General features: G+C 39.7%; 1 protein-coding gene across 5 annotated transcripts in view; it reads left to right on the top strand.

The window, feature by feature from the left end:
* Positions 1 to 18,601, top strand: part of TMEM108 (transmembrane protein 108) — a 163,730-nt gene that overhangs the window by 77,500 nt on the left and 67,629 nt on the right. The window contains exon 2 of one of the 5 annotated variants that reach the window (XM_017838036.1): positions 1,062 to 1,126. The exons of the other annotated variants lie outside the window; for them this stretch is intronic. Within the exon in view, the coding sequence (XP_017693525.1) occupies positions 1,090 to 1,126 (37 nt within the window). The 5' untranslated portion in view covers positions 1,062 to 1,089. The remainder of the gene's footprint in view (positions 1 to 1,061; positions 1,127 to 18,601) is intronic. 5 annotated transcript variants of the gene reach the window in all.

Below are 18,601 nucleotides of genomic sequence, written 5' to 3'. Positions count from 1 at the left end.
AAAGAGGGAAAGACTGAGAAAACTATATATATGTATACACAGACATATAGTATGAATGTGCAATGATATTGTGAACTCTGTGATGTAATTTGAAAAGGTGGATTCTGAACATCCTGATTCTACTGACAGATAAACAAACTGCTTTATTTCTCTAAGTGCAGCAAAAATATGTAATAAATGTAGTTATCATTAACAAATGCAACAACTATATAACTATATAAGAGGTATTTTGGGCATCTAGAATGAGTGTTTTCACTGGTTGATTGGTTGGTTTATAAAAAGCCTGTGGCAAGATCCTCCAAGTTACTTAAACTCTGTTAAATCAGTTTTCTTTTAGGTGCACTGAGGTGTGTTACCTAAGCTCACTTTTTCCCCAGTTACACCACAATGCTAAAAACAAACTCCAGAGAGTGCATTCTGTCCAAGGAAGAGGAAATTACTTTAATGTGTTTCCTGTAACTGTTCTTTATGCTATAAGAAGGGCCTGCAGCATGGTCTTCTGTGTTTCATTTGCACAAAAGGGGGAAAATTGCTGCTACTATATAGCGGAAAAAAAAAAAAAAAAGCAAACCTTCAGAGAAAGTATCAAAAGAGGATATTCTACTTCAGGCTGATTCACCAATGTCCTTCACCTGCCTGCCTTCCTCATCTGCAACTGCAACAAGTGGGTCTGTGGTGCTGCCTCGAAAACGTGGCAGTGTTTTCATATTGTCTGCTGTGGTGCGAGTGATTAATCGAGGCTTAAGGCTACAGAGAGAAGTGCCCTATGTATGTATTCTTGTGAATACATACATAGGGCATACGTAAACATGCAAAAACACGCTGGAACAAAATGGCGGGTTTTGTAGAAGCAGTGATCAGCTGGAGAGACAAAACTCTGTGTGTGCTTGTGAGTGTTCCTGTGGCTAAGAAATGTAGGAAGAAGCAGTTTCATCTCCAAACTGGTGTGTCGTTATGAGGCTTATCACATTTTTGCTCGAGTCTCAGCTGTGCTACTGTAGTGGCTACAGTCATCTGTGTATTCGTTTCCACCTCTGTTCATCTGTGCTGTGTTTGTGCAGTGTCTGAGACAGTGGGACCCTTGTACTCATGAGGGCTGCCGGGCTTTGGGGCTGGAAGAAAAGACGTAAGTAGATATTGGTTTGTTTTACAGACAGTGGGATTTGTTAGCTGTATTTTTTAAAAATTACACTCATTTATAAGTAAGATTTTGATTGTAGCTTGCATCTTTTTTTGGTGAATTTTAGATGAGTTGCGTAATCATTCTATTGCCATCCGTACTCTTTTGCTGTGCTTTCCAAAAAGAGCACATTCCACTCATTTATGCTGATCAAGAATAGCATGTGAAAATGGCACTAACAACAGCTCCCCTTTTGAATATGGCTGTAGCTGGCTTGAATCTGCTCCCAGTTGTCAAGAGAGAGACTTTGTAAAAATTGTAGTGCTACATTTGGCCCCAGACAGGGGCTCTGGGCAATGCTACTTTACCTCTAGTCATTCATAATTTATGAATAAGTAATTAAATGTGTGATGTAACTATAAAGAAGTAGTGCTTTCAAACTGTATCCTCGAAGATTCTATTTAATCTGAAATCTCTTAAGACATTAAAAAAAAAACACATAAAAAGACTAAACCAAAAAATTTGGAAGAGGTTTCTTAGTAAGAGCTCTTTGAAGTCAGAAGCTATATTCAGCTGATGAGGACCAATTAAAGCAAAACATGTGTCCACAATTTGCTGCCATTTGTTCTAGACACATCTTTATGGATGAAGTTTGTTGCCTCTGTAATGATGAAGATGCAAATGCCTTACCCATGAGGCTGAGCGATCTCCATTTTTTATAAAGACCTAATGTGGTGATTTAAGCCCTACAGCATGAGCCACAATATGTCTGCATTTTCTGTAATAAAACATGCACACTATAATTTGCCATGCGTGCACTGTTCACTAATGGCTTCCAAGTTGCATATAAGCTAGAGAAAAATGCGGCGACAGGTAACTGGTGAAAGCTCTTGGCACACAATTTGTATACGGGACTTTCTTCTTCAGCCATTATTTTCCTGAACAAATGGAAGGACTTTTATTACAGCACTAAGGTCTGTATGAGGACCTGTCACCGTAGCATCTGAAATAAACACCAGTCTGGGTGTTTCTTCATGCCATTATCACTTAGTGCATTCCCAAGTATCACTCTTTCATCTCTGAAACCTGGCACAATGCCCAGTAGTATCAATAGAAAGAGCTTCCTATCTGCAAGTGTGTACCACTCACTGTGGTAAAATGAGCAAAAATGGCTGTGAGTGGCTGTGCCTTATAACACAGGCTGTCACAAATCTGGTTTCCACTTGCTCCCCTTCCTCTGTTTTAACTGGCAGCTTGGCTGCCTTTCAGTTAAGTCTCTCACAATGCAGTTCATCCTGTAGAAAGGGTGAGCACAAGCCAGCACTCCATTCAAATATGAAGTAAGTCCGAGGGCTCGTCCCTTTTTTCGTAAATATTTGATGAGCAACATGAGTTTGTCAAATTCCTGTGTAAGAGAAGACCCAGTTCTCAGTGCCTTCTGAAAGGTGTTGAGCAGCACTATCTCCTAATGCCTCTTGCATCTAATAGGAACCCACACCCACCGACTCCTGTTTCTATTGCCAAGTGCTGTCTGTGAATAATTAGGTGTTATTAATAAGATGGTATGCACTGATGTCTCGTCTATACAATTATACACGGCTCGTTTAAAGCAAGTGAAGAGACATGGTAACTAAAAAAAGACTACTGCCAGAAGCAGAGGAATAACCTGTTCTCTGCTCACGGTAGTAGATAAGACATGAAGAAATGGATTTATAGAGCAGGTAGCTTGACATTAGACATCAGGCAAGCATGCTTTAGCAGGTTAGGATATTGAAATGCTAGAAGAGGCTAATCAGGAGGATTTAAGTCTGGCACGGAAGCACCGAATGGAAAAAAACAAATATCTCTCAAGGGAGACAGAGGTCATCTAGATGATTTCAAAAGCTCCCATCAAACCCTCCGATCCTGTGACCACTAGGTACTGTGTCCTTAGTGCAAGTGAGCCTGCTTGCTTCCACAGAGGGCTCTCAGCTTGCACAAGCCATGTATAATTAATCCATGCACTAGAAACATAGAGCTGACGTGAGCTTAAAGGTACTTGGGATCACTTGATACAGATCAGCGGACAGTGTCTGCCTATCATTCACAAGGACTCACAGAGAGAAAAGAAAACAATGTTTTTGTTGTGCACTGTTAGGACTAGTAGGTATAGCCTGAGCAAAGACAACAGCAGGGAGTGGTTATCCAGTAACAGATTCCATCTGGTTTGCTTAAAAATTAGAAAGGTAAACAGCCTCTGGCTATGCAGTGTATCCTGTACAGAGCTTTTTGGGATACTCACTGGGCTGAGGCATTTGTATTTGAGAGTCACATGGCTTGGTAACAGCCTGCCCATCGGGCAGCTCACAGCAAGCAGTCCATCAACACTTTCTTTTCCCAGAATTCAGTTAAAGGTTGTTGCTTTGGTTTCTCAGCAAAAACTGCCTTCTTGAAAGAAGCTGCAACCTTCCATTTTGTGATCCTGTCCTGGAAAACAGACCTTTTTAAAGAGGGCTATAAAAGCAAACCAATGCATCTTGTAAAGAAACTAAATAGAATATGCATTTTCTTATCAGATGTAGGCTCCAGTGTCCTTGATGTGCCCTTTAGTGAGATTTCAGCTGCATGCACATACAAGAGAAAGGGTTCCTGCTTGCTGCCTAGATAAGCACAACTCAGTGAATTGGATGGCTGTTGTCATTCCAAACCTGAGATTGTTCCCATGAGTAGCTCTCAGTGTTTATTTTAAATTCGCTGGTTCCATGACCATTCATGCCCTTAAAGGCGTTATGAGTTGATAGCATTTCACAGACAGCATGAACTCTTTAATGAGTTTGAGGTACATCTGTTGGGGAAGTACATCTATTGCTCTGTTTTGCCAAGAGCAGATATAAATTTAGGACATAGCAACCCGCTCAAACAACTAACATATTGTGAAAAGTTCTCCACTTTTCTTGCAGATTTGTTGAAACACAGAAAGATGTGGAATAGGCCTGGTGCTGTAGAATTTCAAGTCATGGTTTAAGTCCTTGACACTGAATTTGGGGTAAAAAGCCAACAGACAATTACATTATTATATTTGCTCTTTCTACTGGCAAACAAGCAATTCCTGCCTTTGCACATGTAATTTGATAGTCTGAGTATGTTCTTGGCATTAAGGACCTTCAAATTTATACTTATACTGGTACTTATTTGCACTAGAACCCTGTAGATTTTTCAAAATTAATGAGAACATGGATAACTTCACAGTGTTTATATTCATCAAGCATTCACACACCGCCTGTGTGACATTCTGGTAACACTGTCCATGATCATTATGCTAGAAAACCAAAAGATATCAAATAAATATATATATATATGTTTATCCAAACTGAAAAATGCTGCAAGGATTTGGTTTTAAAATTTCTTACTGCCTTGTTAAAACAATAATCTCATATGTCAAAAATTAATCCACAATATTATTTCCAACTGATGTTGGGAATTATTTGAGTTTTGGACCTGAAGTGATCTCCATTGTACAACAGTGTGTCTATCTAATCTATTTTAGATTTGATGCTCTTTGCCTCATGCCTTGAGAGAGAGGTTTTAGGGGGAGAGTGAATAGGCAGCAGTACAAATGTGACTTTTCTCTATTTTCCCTTTCAACCATCTCTAATAGAAATGAAACTTCAGGAACAAAGACTTATCAGCTTGTGCAATTTCATGTGTGTGTCTTTGACACTCAGCATCGAGTGGAGGAAGAAGTGTTACTGATATGCAGGCAAGAGCCTAGCAACCATGAAATATTGGCCCTGCTGAGTTCAGTAGCAAAACTCCCATCGACTTTAGCAGGATTGGGATTTTATTCCCAGCCTTCATGTTCCCAACTTGCTTTGATATGTTGCAATATAAAGCAAAAATATCCTGTCAAACATTTATTTCTTTCCCCAAAGCCTTCTTTTCTTCCCATCTGTGCCTAAGAGACATTGGTGTGGTTTTGACAATATTGCAAGCAAGCCCTACTCCAGCAAAGGCAGTTAAATATGTAAATTGAGTTCTTAGCCCCAGGCAGACTGTGCCTACAGCAGCCACTAGCCATAGGCTTCAATCGCCATTGGAGTGCATTCCAGTAATTCGAAATAAGAAAATTTATATGTCAACATGCATGCTGGGGTCTGAGGTCCATGAACTATCCGATGCCTGTGACAGTCTTCCTGTGAAAAAGACAGAAAAATTGCTCTTAGATACTTAATATACATTGTTATCTGATATTACCCCATGTGTGAACTGCCATGAATGAGGACATGTACCACTGGTATCAGTAACAGCGATATTTATACTGAAATATATTAATTATACTATATTTAAACATTTTCCCATGTTTAGGTGCTGAAACTTTTTTATGTTAAAAGCATCTTTGACTTTTGGCAAAGCCTTTGAACTTTTCTCCCTCCAGCTTCCCCTTGGCATGCTACATCCCATTATTTTTGAGCAAGGGAGACCTAACTGTGGAGATTATTGCAGCTATGATCGCTCATGTATGTGTCCATTGTAGCTCACTACAGGCTGTGTAAATACAAGAAATACTTATAAAACCAAGCTCATTGCAGGCTGTGGAAACAGTTCAGAAGAAATACACATAAATCAAAGTGTCATCCAACTTGGCAGCATGTGCTGGGTATTATCCCTATCTGTTCTCTAAATAGAAAATATATGGATATCCTCTGTGGTTCTACAAAAAATCTCCAAAGCACTTGAGCATATGCCAAAATTTAAGCACATGCAACTCAGTGAAAGGATTCAAAACTCTACCTGCAAAGAAAACTTGCTTTGAAGTATCATCTAAGTTATCCTTTGGAATAAGGCCATTGCTTCTTGAAGCAGTGCATCCAGCTGGTCTTTGAAAACAGGCATCTGCAAAACTTCCTTTACAAGTCAAGGCCTATACATAATTGGTATGAATGTATTGTTTTGTAGTACACTATTGGTTTAAACTATGCATATCCTCTAATGCCTGAAACCTCAAGGGCAGGATGTGCTCCCGAGGTCTGGAAAAAGCCCATAGTCTCCTTTCACATGATTTTATTCCCCACATTATTCTTGGATAAAAGGAAGATGTTTGTTATGTGTTCTACAAAAGATGTTTGAAAATTGACCTTGGCAGGAAAAATACTCTACCCCTGCTATAGTAACTTAAAGCCATTCCTCTACTAGGTTCACAAAAGGTTCTGGAAATGAGGAAAGTTTATAGCGTGTCACATCCCTTCAGCTAGAGAAGGCAAGGAAACCACAAACCTTAGGCCCTTTCCTTGGGGTGGAGGTGCAGGGTCTCCAGCAGACTCACCAGCTGGTGAATCTCTTCTGATGTGCACCACGAGTGCCCAGGAGGAACCCACCGTTTCAGGTTTTGGAGGAACAGTGCAGTGTAACCCTGCCATCACTGAGCTTTTCTGCTGCAGTATGATGACAACAGGATTCTTGAGCTACTCTTGGCAGTCAAGACCAAGCTTCTGTCATATCCAGGGCCAAGGACAGGATTTCTGGGGCCAGGTTTTCCAAATCAGCAATGCTTAATAACTAATTTTGGCACTCAGTGAATTTTCCTAAGTACCTAAGCAGATTAACCTGCGTTCTTCCCAGTGGGTAAGTAGGAAACTTCCACAGGTGCCTTTAGGAAATGCACTAGGCATGTCTCTGATACAGAGTGCCAAGATACTTTGGAAAATCTAATCCCTTTTCCTTGAATGTAAGGGAGCAGACTTAGTTTCAAAACTATGTAATACTGTGCAGAGCATAAATATTTTGCTTTAGAATTAATGAATATTAATCAGTGCTTGCTAAGACCAGGTTATAAGGAAAGGAAAAAAATAAAGAAGAGGCATGGAAGGAAGCAACACAGGGGTGGGTAGAGAGATGGCCAGGTATTCCTCATAATAAAGCAGATACATTAATTTCTTATTGAAGGTGTAATTGCAATCTTTAGATGTATTTCATATACCCACTGAAACACTTGTGCTGATCAGATTTATTGGATATTCTGTATTCATTATACTGTTGTTCCTAACTCTCTACTGCAGGTACATGTAAATATCTTTCAAGCTACAGCCATCATCAGTAGAAAGACGTGTGTGCTCTGGCAGAATAAAGCATGCTCTGCATTAGAAAGCTAAAATATTCCTTACATGGAAATGTTCAGACCCCCCCACAACAAACTTTATCTCATTGAGGTCTTTAACACATGTACATTCCTTATTGCTAGAAAAGGAATTAGCAATTCCCTCCCTAAAGAATATTTGTATTAATTAACTCGATAGCCAGTGTCATCAATAGTTATGAGTCATTGCAAGAGACCCATTTTGTGCAACCCAGGGCTTTGTTGCTGCAGACAGAATGTGAAGGATGCTCAGTATTTTAACACGAAGTTTCTAATTCTTTATGCATTTGGAAAAGGCACTGCTTCTTCAAGTTAGCATCCCATGGGAAGTAGAATGATGATTTTGCAGTATCTTCTAGAGCATTAGATTTCACTGGGTCCTGTAGAGGCTACAAATTCATTATGCTATCACAGCTTCTCGTTGATGAGGGCATTTACAATTAACATACAGACATCACAATGAAAATGTCAAAGAGAAGAAAGTAAAGATAAAAAACAATGACAACACCTAATAAATGGACAACAGTATGCTTGCAGGGCAAAATGCTTGTGTTCGAATAGACAGAGTTAGTTTAGCCTTAAAGCACATGGAGAGAAGGAAAGTGGCTTCAAGTCCTGTGATCTTTCAACCTTGTCTTGGAGGTAGAATGGATCAATTATCTCCCATTTTATGTCATTCACTTCAGTAGTGCTGGGGTTTGGCAGTGTTGTTTCCTTAGAGCAACTAGCCGTTTCACCTAGTTCCAAGCTGTTTTGTTGTGCCATTCCAGGAAGGAAGAGCTGTTTTTCTGATCAAGGTTGTATGCATGCCTGAGAGCCTCATGTTAAATCCCTGCCCTGGGACCTACTTCTTAGTGCTGAGGTTGTGAAGCATAAAGTTAATCACATTACAGTCTGTACTGCACAGAGGTGCCCTGAAAGTTGTTAAGGATGAAGCCTGCACCAAAGAAACAGCAATAGGTGCTTAGGAAAGGAGGATCCTTTAAGTCTGATTCCCAGGCGCAGACAAGGAGAATGTGGAGGAGTGGAGTAGTGGCTACAGCTTAATAGGAATGGACACTAGCAGCTTTTTTTTTTTCATGCAATCCCTTAGGAGAGAGATCATCTACATGATAGAGTAACACTACCCTGGGCCTCAGCTATGCATACTGCAGTCCATCTTTCCTTGCCCTTGGGACGCTTATGATTGGAACCATTAGTTTCAAAAGTCACTGCTGAGCATGTGTGTGACTGGCAGGAAGTCAGATATAAATCCTCTGGCCTCTGAGGTGGAGACAAATGAACCGCAGGCAGGGTAAGACAGAGAAGGCTTAATGTATATCATCAAAGAAAGAGGTTCTACAGTAAAAAGGAAGGTCCTCTTTCCTTGTAGATTCAGAGTCAAAAAGAAAAGCTGGGATGAGTGGTGTGCAGTGTATGTAGACTTGACTAGCTCTTGTTTCAGGAAAATCTGTGTCAGAAATAAAAGGCAGTTCTGCCAAACATGCCTTAAGCCTGAATTGTTATTGGGATCATCTCAATGCTCCTGGCAGTTAAGCTTCTCTCACTTACAGGGCACTTATCTTTACAGGTTGTTCCCAGATGGAAAACATCCCTCTTTCTTGCAGAAGGGGATGACATCATTTAGTGACTTCATGTGGCTCTTTGCAACCCTAAGAAGGCCACTGTCCCCTTCTGTGCATGTTCCCTGCTCCTGGCCTCATGTAAGATAGGCAGGATAGTAAACCCGGCAGCAGGGCGAGCTTTGGGGATGCTGTAGCACCAAGCCCAAACCAGAACATCCAGATAAATGTGCTTCCTTCCTAGCAGAGCAGCTTGCCTTTCCTACAGTGGTTTTCACTGCTGCATAAAAATTTTCAGCTTAGTTCCCTTGTTTTGTGGTGACCCAGAGCTGCACAACACAGCTCAGCTCAGCAGCTTGTGTGTCTGTGGACTCTGGGCTGGCTGTGCTCCAGAGCAGCCCCATCACAAAAAGAACAGCTTGAGGGTTACATTCAATTAGCATAAATTGCTAAAGGCCCAAAATATGTTGTAGAGCCACTATGGATTGTTAAACCTCAAAGTGTGTTCCCTTTTTCTTGCTTCTTTTTCTTTGCTGACTCTGTGGAGGACAAAGGCTTAGAGCCCATTTTGTCATTCTCAGAGGAGGAATGTAGCTGATGCAGCTGCAAGAGTAAGGCCCAAAGCACCTCCTAATTTCTAGGAGACCTTGGGCTTTTTTCCTTGTCACTGCATTTCTCAGGATCTCTTGTTCCTACATGTCTTATCTTTTGAACTGTAAGCATTTGGGGCTAGGGGTTGATAGTATTTGAATGTGTTGTACAGTGTGGAGTATACATTTGGCTCTCAGTTAGTAATTATAACAATTAATAAGATATACCATATGGCTAAAAATATTGTAACTCTCAAAAGAATTCTTGGGCCATTTATTTTTTGTGCGTATGAATGTGTGCCTCATTTAAGCCAATTATTTTTCTATTAACAGGCATTGGTTATGCCATCCTTCTGCTTTTATTTTTTTGAAGTATTCAGATTATTACAGAAAGTGTGAAGAGCAAATGAAAAAAGAAATCTGTTTCCTAGTACTTGTCTTTTAAAATTAAATTTTCTGGTTGAATAATCCTACATTTAATCCTCAGAGGAATGTGTCCCTTATAGGGAACATTCTCTGCATCCTCAGGTGCCCACTGTCAAAATGTCAGAGGATGGGAGATGAATTCACATGAATTCAAATGAATGGTTTTTTACGACTTCGCCAACATCTATCTTAACATATTTAAATATAAATGTGAAATTTAAGGACTAGAGACATTACTCTCAAAATTTAATTTCCAAGTTGCATTCTGCTTTTCAGACAATGCAGCAAAGTATGATAAGAGTCCTTCTTACTCCCTGTCTTGTGAATTACGAGAGACTGAGAAATCTCAGTCTTCAGTGTTTCAAGATGAAATTCTTAGGTCTAGCAGAGATGATGCTTTTCAGCATGGCATGACAAGTGTAAAGCCCCTTTTGTCCTATGGATTGAAGGGATTCAAGCTTTGTGTCCATGGAGGAATGGAGATCACACGTGGTCCTGTTGTATCTCCAGACTACATTTGTGTGTCCCACTTTTTGGACTAGAGGCATATTGTCACTGGCTGTGACAAAAGTTTCCGTTCCTGTTCAGTGACTACTTTGATAGCAGTGGGATGTTGCTGAGCCCGTGATCCAGCGCAAAGGATGCATCGGTGTGTGTTTGTTCTGGCCAGCAGGATTCACAAGGGGATAAAACACAGACCAAGCATGCAGGTCACCTCGGTACTTAAATCATCAAAGTAGTATTTACATTAGATTTTGAAAGTAATGCATGTGCTTATAGAGGTGTATTTCTCTAAAATTTGTCTGTGAGTAGAATATGATATTTATTCTTAAGGAAGGATTGCCGTGTAGTGCGCTTATTTCACTGATAATTTCTGAAGAACTATTTCTTGTGTTTAAATATTAAGTAGAAATTACTGAAAAGCTTTGACTACTGCCTTTGTGAGAACAAAAGCACAGGTAAGTATATTTTCAAAGTGTGATCTGATATACTGAGGAGGAACATGAGGGAGGGATGTGCAAAAGGATGTAGGTTTATGTTAGTATTTTTTAAAAACAGTCAAGACTTTATTTTGTGAAGTAAAGTTGTTTTGTGGTGGCAGATGTATAAAGACATTAATTGTTTCAAACTCATGTGTCACTGGCAGATGAATAACAAGATTGTATGAAGAACTGCAGTCAGATCAGCAAGCACGATTTTTACCAGTCAGAAAGCTTTTGGAGATTACAGTATAGCATGAAGAATTTATTGAGGTGATTTATCCACAGTGCCTGTGAATACATTATGTCCATACTCTGTCTCAACTAGTATAGAGCGGGTCTCAATATCTACAAATGTATTATTAATGTTACTTTGGAAAGCAATATGTTTTTGCATAGTTTCAACATCCTTCGCGTTCGTGGATTTTGAACATAACTCTAAACTTGCAGTAAATCTTCTGCTATTGAAACAAATAAATTTTATTAAATATTATTAAAAGGAATTTTAAAAATGACATTTCCTAACAATGCTCAGTCATGCTTTCTGCTGCTGAGAGCCCCTGACAACCAGAAATGGAGACCTCTGTAAAAGAGACTTCTGAAAAAGCAAACGAGGAAAATTGACTATCCTGGTTTTGCCTGCGGTGCTGTCTTCTTGTTTTGGAAGCTTCCATCGATAGGTGTGCTTTGTACAAGACAGGTGAAGAAAAGCAAGCTAAAAAAGGGGCAACAGAGGAGGCATTATTTCATTTTCAGTACTCAGCTTTTCCTCTGCATCCATCAGTTCTTGTACTGGGAGGGAAGCAAGAAAAAGTGACTTTGGTAGAGGAGGAGACCAAGAGGGTTTTTTTGCAGTCAGCAACAAGACAATTGTGCCAGGAAAGACTTCACCTCATGTGGTTTTGTCTGTCACAGTATCAGTGAGGGTGAGTTCTTTCTGCTTTGCAGTGTCAAGCAGTTCTTCAGCTGTTCACCTCCTGCTCACGAGAGCCACTAGCTGAGCATGCTGATTTTACCTCCTGCCAAGGCTTTCAGGTCCATGTATTTCATTGCTCATTGTCCACAGCCAGGGTTGAATTACCAAAAGTAGTAGCTCCTTTACAGCCACCAAAAAAGGACCTACACCTAGAATTTCTTATTGCAGCATTTCTGAGTGCTCCTTGGGAAGTGTAGATAAAGGAGTCTGGCAGAGCTGCCCTGTTTGGCAGCCCTTTGGAAACTGCCACTGGAGGTAGGAGGAGAAGAGTGGAATAGGCAAGGGTAGCCCACCCAGCAAGAGTGGGGAAGGTTGCTCTCTGATTAGTGTTGTTCCCTGCACATCAAAGCTGTAGCGAGAAAGAAAATGAAGTCATTCCATGAGACCAGTCATCTGTGGCTGCCTTTTCATAGCAGAACATGTTTTCTACAATGCATCTGTGCAAGAGTAGGATACAGTCATGAACTTGGCAGTGAGAAAATTATCCCTTTATAAAGTTATTAGCTGCAAGGGTTTCATTTTGACAACCCTGAAATACACAAGACACTGAACTGAGAGCTTCTCAGCTTAGGAAAATTCAAAACTGATAGCTCTTCACTGAGTTATGGCAGAATACTGTGGAAGCCTCTGGTAAACAAGCTTTAGAGATTTACATTCTTCTGTTTTCTTTTCTGAGTAAGCCAATACATATTAGTCCATCAGGCACTATTTTTTATGCAGGTGTGGTAGGATGCCAGTAGTATTATGCTTGTCATTGCATAAGATCAAAAATGAATTAATTTGTAACACATATTCCAATCTCAAGACCCTATTAATTTCAGTGAATTTCTGGGTCTGGTTTGAAGGACAAGTATTTTGATGAAGACATAAATCACCAGTCATAAGTACCTCTTTTGCTATTTTCATATATAAAATCAGTAAATGCATTACAGGTTCACTGATATCACTCGTAGTGCTTCTGGTCACTAGAGAGGCTGTATTTTTCTGACAGATCCGGGACTTTGATGCTTAAATTAAAGCTCAGGAATATTAGAATGGGAACTCCATGTATCCAGCAGGAGACTGGTACCTCATAGTCTACTGAGTTTGCCACAAGTTTCAGTAATTTAAAATATTAATTTATTTTTATTCCATTACTTAATCCATTTTTCCATTGTTCAGCATAAGAGAATTTCAACCTGTCTGCCATACATGCATTAAGCACATCTACTATCCTGTTCTTGCATTCATCAGACACTGTAGATTTTTAAGATGTTGCCTCTAGGGCAAGTTTGCATATGAACTGCATCAATCTTGTGCTTTCTTCCCCTTCTCTGACCCCATTTTCATTTATAGAGGACCTTGGCAGTGCTGGTTGTCATAGGAACATGGTAGGATTGTTCAACAGGAAAAGGGGAGGTGCATAGCTTTGCCCATAATGCATTCAGGCTGCTACCTCCGGGAGATGCATCAGCAAGGGACACAACATGGAAACAGTCATTGGTGACTTTGCAGTTGCAATACCATTCTGGTGAGGGCAGTGGAATTTCAGTATTCCTATTTCTAGCCCAAAAGTCTTTACAGCCCCCAGCAAGGGCTGGGAACCCGTTGTTTAAGTGCTCCACAAACATAAAGGTGATAGATATGTGTAAGTGAAGTGTATAGCCTGCTGTTCTGTCGTCTCATGGAGGAGATTTCGCTATGATGCATTTCACAGAAATATTGCAGAACTTCTCAATTATTTGGTGAGGAGACACTGGAGTTACCAAACTGTATCTCCTATGGCCTTCACAGAGAGGCAGAAGCTAAACTGTGTAATGGACGGCTAGTCTTCACCCAGAAAGAGTGCTCCATGGCACAGTTAGGAGAGGATGTAAAGAAGAGACCTTGGAAATGTATGTCTGACTGCTATTCTTCTATAGTATTCCTGTCAGCAGCCTTCTAGCTATTTATTCAGCTTTGAATGGAATTGTATTTGTGATGGCTCTTCTCTAAAGCCAATTTTTGTGATGGAGGGGATTAATGGGTCTCTTTTGAAAGGAGTTTTTCTTAGTTCTAAGTCAGTATGCTAAAAGCACCCTTAGGCTGTTTTTAATGTATGTTGGGATTGCAATACTCTAAAACACTGCTGGCAGTGATGGAGCACCTGCAGTTCTCATTCCTTTAATTTTATTTCCTAGCATTTGAACAGGAATTAATCAGACTGTGAGGAGAACACTGCAAAGTTTAGGTAGAGTTGTGGCTGCCCAAGCTGCTTCCCTCAAAACAATATTGATGCTTCCCTCAAAAAAACCCCAAAAAACCAACAAACAATGTCTGTCCATTCCCCTGTGACCATGTCTACACTGACAGTCACTAAATCAAATGCTTAGCCTGAATAAGGGAATGGAAGGTCCAGCTGAAGAGAAGATCCAGAATATTTGAAGGAGAAAAAAATAGTCCTGAATGTCTGTTATCTAAAAATTTTTGTTATAACTGAGATAAAAAACATTAACATGCTTTAGTAAAGAGGAAGCTCAGCAAGTACAAGTTAGTCAACAAAGCAACAGTATGTGTAATGGGAATGTGGAAGCATTGAAAATGAGGATTAATTTTTAGTATTGTTTAAGAAGTATTTCACACAAGTGGATGAGAATGCAAGAGCATGAAACATGCTACATTTACTTCCTAACAAGAAGAAAGATTTCACAAAAGGGAAATCCTGGGATTTCTGCTGCTCTGAGTAACATTTTCAGGTTTCTTTCTAAATTTGCGTTTTTCAGTTTATGAGCTGCTTGATACCAAATCATTGCCGTAAGGAACAAATGAAAATAGATTATTTTTAATGCTTCTGTAGGGTATAAAGATCATTCTCTGCCTATATTTCGAGTAAGTCTAGAGTCACACCATTCAAATTTCTTTAATTCACTAAATCACATTCTCAGTGCACAGAAAGAAGTGCATAATTAGCTTGGTTTAGGTCATTATTGCTCCACTGAAATAAATTATGCTATTATATATATATACTTTATACAGTATGTATTTATTTTATACATTATATTAGTAAAATATGGAAATGGTACAGACAGGTATGACAGATACAAACTAGTTACTCATGTGAGCTGTGACTGGCTTTCTTGTGTCCTTCTGTTAGGGTTCATGTTGTTGAACACTGTTCATTCTTCAGGACTTTGCCAGGCAATGCATGGCTTTACTGCAGTTAATAAAATACTGATACTGTACTGAAAACACATAGACTTAATAGAACATTTATTTGCAAAACTTAAAGCTAGGTATTCATTAAAGCATGTTTTTCCTCCTGTTTTCCACATTAGCATAGTCTCACACAGACTCATACAGAAACATATATATGTAAGGTCTGTGCAAGTTGTTTTTTACATGCAGCTACTCACATAAACACTCCAGTTGAAATCCGCCAAGTATCTCTTAATTTATTTTCTGATCCTTGACAATTTCTTTCTTTTGCTAGTACAGGAGTTTAGACATTGTCAGAACACAGCTGGTGCAATCAGCTCCAGATTTGCATCTTGGTTGCTCTGATAATTTAATTTTAAGGAGAAAAATTTAATTGAGTAGATCATCTTTGATTTTATACTGATGTTAAATGCAATCTGGGTCCCTTCACATCTGTTCCAATGAGAAGGCTGATCTACTGAACTATTTTAATATTTCCATATCTCTTTGCTGCATTTGTTTTGAATTTTACCTATTTATGACAAACCTAGATAGTAACAATCTATTTAAGCTGGTTGATACTCATGTGAGAGACTAACAGTGGACATCTGGCAGGGGTTGGATGTTTAATAGAAAAATGATCCCCTGAAGTGTACTGATTTTGGAGCTATACAAGTGCTGCACAGCCCAAGGAGGAAAGATGTGTGAAGTGACAGATGGATGCCTCTGGTTGACCTCTCTGTAGGTGCAGAAGGAGCAGATGGCAGGTGCGATAATGTCCAGACATATGATTTTAGGTACCTTTGCCCCCATAGCATGGCTGTGAATAGGAGAAAGTGAGATAGGGTCTTGTGAGTTACTTTTCCATGGCACAATGTGCTTCTCCAATTATTCAGACACAGACACAGTTATGAACAATTATGAAAGAATAATTTTGTGCATTATTTCTTCTTCTGAGGCTCTGGTGGTGTTTTGCACAGATAAACTGAACAATTTGTACCTCATTAGTGAGATCCAGAAGTGAATCACCCCTGAACTACTTCTGTGCTTCGAGTGCTATTAATATGTGCTGTAGGTAGAGATAGGTAGTGTAATCATATGTATAATTAGTTTCTTTGCCTGTTTTGCAGGTGGAAAGCCAAATCTGTGCAGGGATAGTGAGTATAACTTACTAATTGAGATAACTTACTAAGCAAATTATATGAAGACTCTCAGCGAGTCAGTGGTAGAACAGAGCTGGAGTGCCATCTCCAGATGCCCCATCAGCCTCTAGGAGGCCACCCAGCTACGGCAGTGCCATGCAGCCCAGCCTGTGCACAGGGTCCAGGTATCCTCTGACTGGGGGATTCTAGTTCACCTTAGTTGGAAGCATCAGGTTGGGGGTTTAGGCGTGGCATGATTATTGGACTCACATTGCACAAATGTCTGAAGAAGTATTTTCTGGGTAGTTCCTGGTTGTTGTAGATCTTGGTGAACACGGATTCAAATTTTAAATTTTTCTTCATTTGTTTTTCCTTGACTGGACTTAGTTCAGATGATGACTTGATAAAAGCAGGAGAGTGGTGATTTGACATGAGATTGCTTTTATTTCTCTGAGTGATGGCTGAGTAGTTCTTTCTTGGATGAGGTAATGCGTGATCATGAAGAGACATTAATCTCTACTGAGAACATTTTGTACAATGGAAAAATGGAAAGAAAATTAATCCAGGCTTTTATTCAGCTCTTGACTCTCTTTTTCCATAGCAGAAAGAGCTGAGTGATTTCTAGGAAGGGTCCAAGTTTTCCCTTTTTTGGTCCCTGCCAGCAAGAAGCTAGAAGGCAAACTGAGTGCACAGTCAGGGTATAGTGACATGTGGTATGACAGACCCCACTGACCACTGAGGAGCCCTACAGTCACCACAGCAGCAGTGTTGCCCACAGTAATGGAATCATATAAGGAAACCTTAACTTTAGGAAGCTTCTTCCTCTCATCTCTGGATATCCATCAAATCAATGGGTATTGATCTCTCTCTCCACTTTCAGAAGCCACTGGAAATCAGTATGCAGAGATAAAAGAGGCCATTTAAGGTGAATAGGGTGAAGTTACTACAACCGGAAGAGTTCCTCTCAGATACAGCATTGTCAAGGTTGTGCTCCTCAAGTGCCAGGGTTAAGGCACAAAAGTTGAGGAACACTTTCTGTAGTTTATTATTTCTGGTGATCGTAATAGTCTTCTTGTGTTCAAGCAGGAGAATGGCTCATTTTTCAAACCCTGTGCACACATGTGCAATACCATCCTGGATCCTAATGCATTCAAAATCTGAACTGAGAGAAGATGAGCAAAAGCATTATTTTAGCACTGGAAAACGGAAACAATGTAGGACTGTAGGCTTCTCCAAGATTGGAGAGAGATCTGGTAGATCCAAATTCTACCCTAAAGGCCCTGCAGAGTGCTTTAGTGCAAGTTCTTGACTCATCAAGCATTCTAGCTTACTGAATTAGGGGAAAAATTGATCCTGTGTTAATTTCTCTTCTTTCTGGTCTTCAGGATTGTAGAAGGAAAAACTAACTAAACAGTAAAGAGTAAATAACTTGATTTTTATTTCACTCAGAACTGTACAGTAAGTGTAAGTTCTGCAGATAGTTGCTGTGTGATTAGCACTCTTCTCACATAGGGAGCTTATCTTCTGGGGAGGCTGTTTCCCCGTAATCGCTAAGGCTTTATGAGGGAGAAAAGTAATATGAAGTTTCTATTCAGAAAGGGAGTCTTTTTACTTATCACCAACGTGGATAAACTACAGCGAAATGGTAGTGCTTGTTGAGCACATGGTAGTGATGATGAATAAAGTCAGAAAAGAAACTCTCTAGACTCATTTTGAGCATAGAAAGCCAAAAAACACACACGGTTTTTGCAGCACCGGGTGCATTGGAAAAAATTCCAAAGGATGCACCCCGAATCACACAGGTTTCATAACTTTATACCATCCTCTAATTACAGATTCAAGGATTACCTCACCTGTCCCACCCCATTTTCCCCCACAGTACACCCCCCTTGAATCACTTGTTCTCTTGACTCCTTGGTTCTGGCATGGTTTCCTGCCTTCTGGATCTAGTTCAAGGCCTAAACCCAGTCTTATCATGTCTGTTTTGTCTTCTTTCTTGCTTTTATCACTCTTCACAGGTGCAAGCAAGCATCTCTGTTTTAAAAAATTCTTGCCTGTAACGAATCTTCACAAGAAATTGTACGCACTAACCCTTGAGAACTTCCAACCTTACTAAAATACATGAGTTCTATGGCTAACACTCTCCTTTTAAAATGCTTAGTCTAAAAAAACGTAAATTCTATGGCTAACAATTTCTAATAAAGTAATTAATTTTACAGCTACAGTAGGACACCATTGCATGCTACCAGACAATTAAATGTATATTTCTTTCCCTTTTTAGTATGTACTGAAACTTTTGCCCCTTCTCTTCACTTGTCACATTTGTTAGAAACTGACCAAGAATATAATCTAATCATATCAACTCAACAGGTAGACTGAGAACACACTGAAATGTTTGTGTGCACCTCTTTCTTACTCACTTTCCCTGGTAGAGATGAGATTGAATTGATTTATACATTTTCATCCATTAAGAATCACAGACTCAAATCCTCTTTATTTATATTGAGTGTTTTCAGCTATCTTGAGTTTTCTTACTGTCT

The sequence above is a fragment of the Lepidothrix coronata genome, unplaced genomic scaffold (assembly GCF_001604755.1).
Source record: "Lepidothrix coronata isolate B3197 unplaced genomic scaffold, Lepidothrix_coronata-1.0 Scaffold321, whole genome shotgun sequence".
Classification (NCBI taxonomy): Eukaryota; Metazoa; Chordata; class Aves; order Passeriformes; family Pipridae; genus Lepidothrix; species Lepidothrix coronata.
Note: the sequence above shows the minus strand (reverse complement) of the source record. Positions and strands in the feature narration are given on the sequence as shown.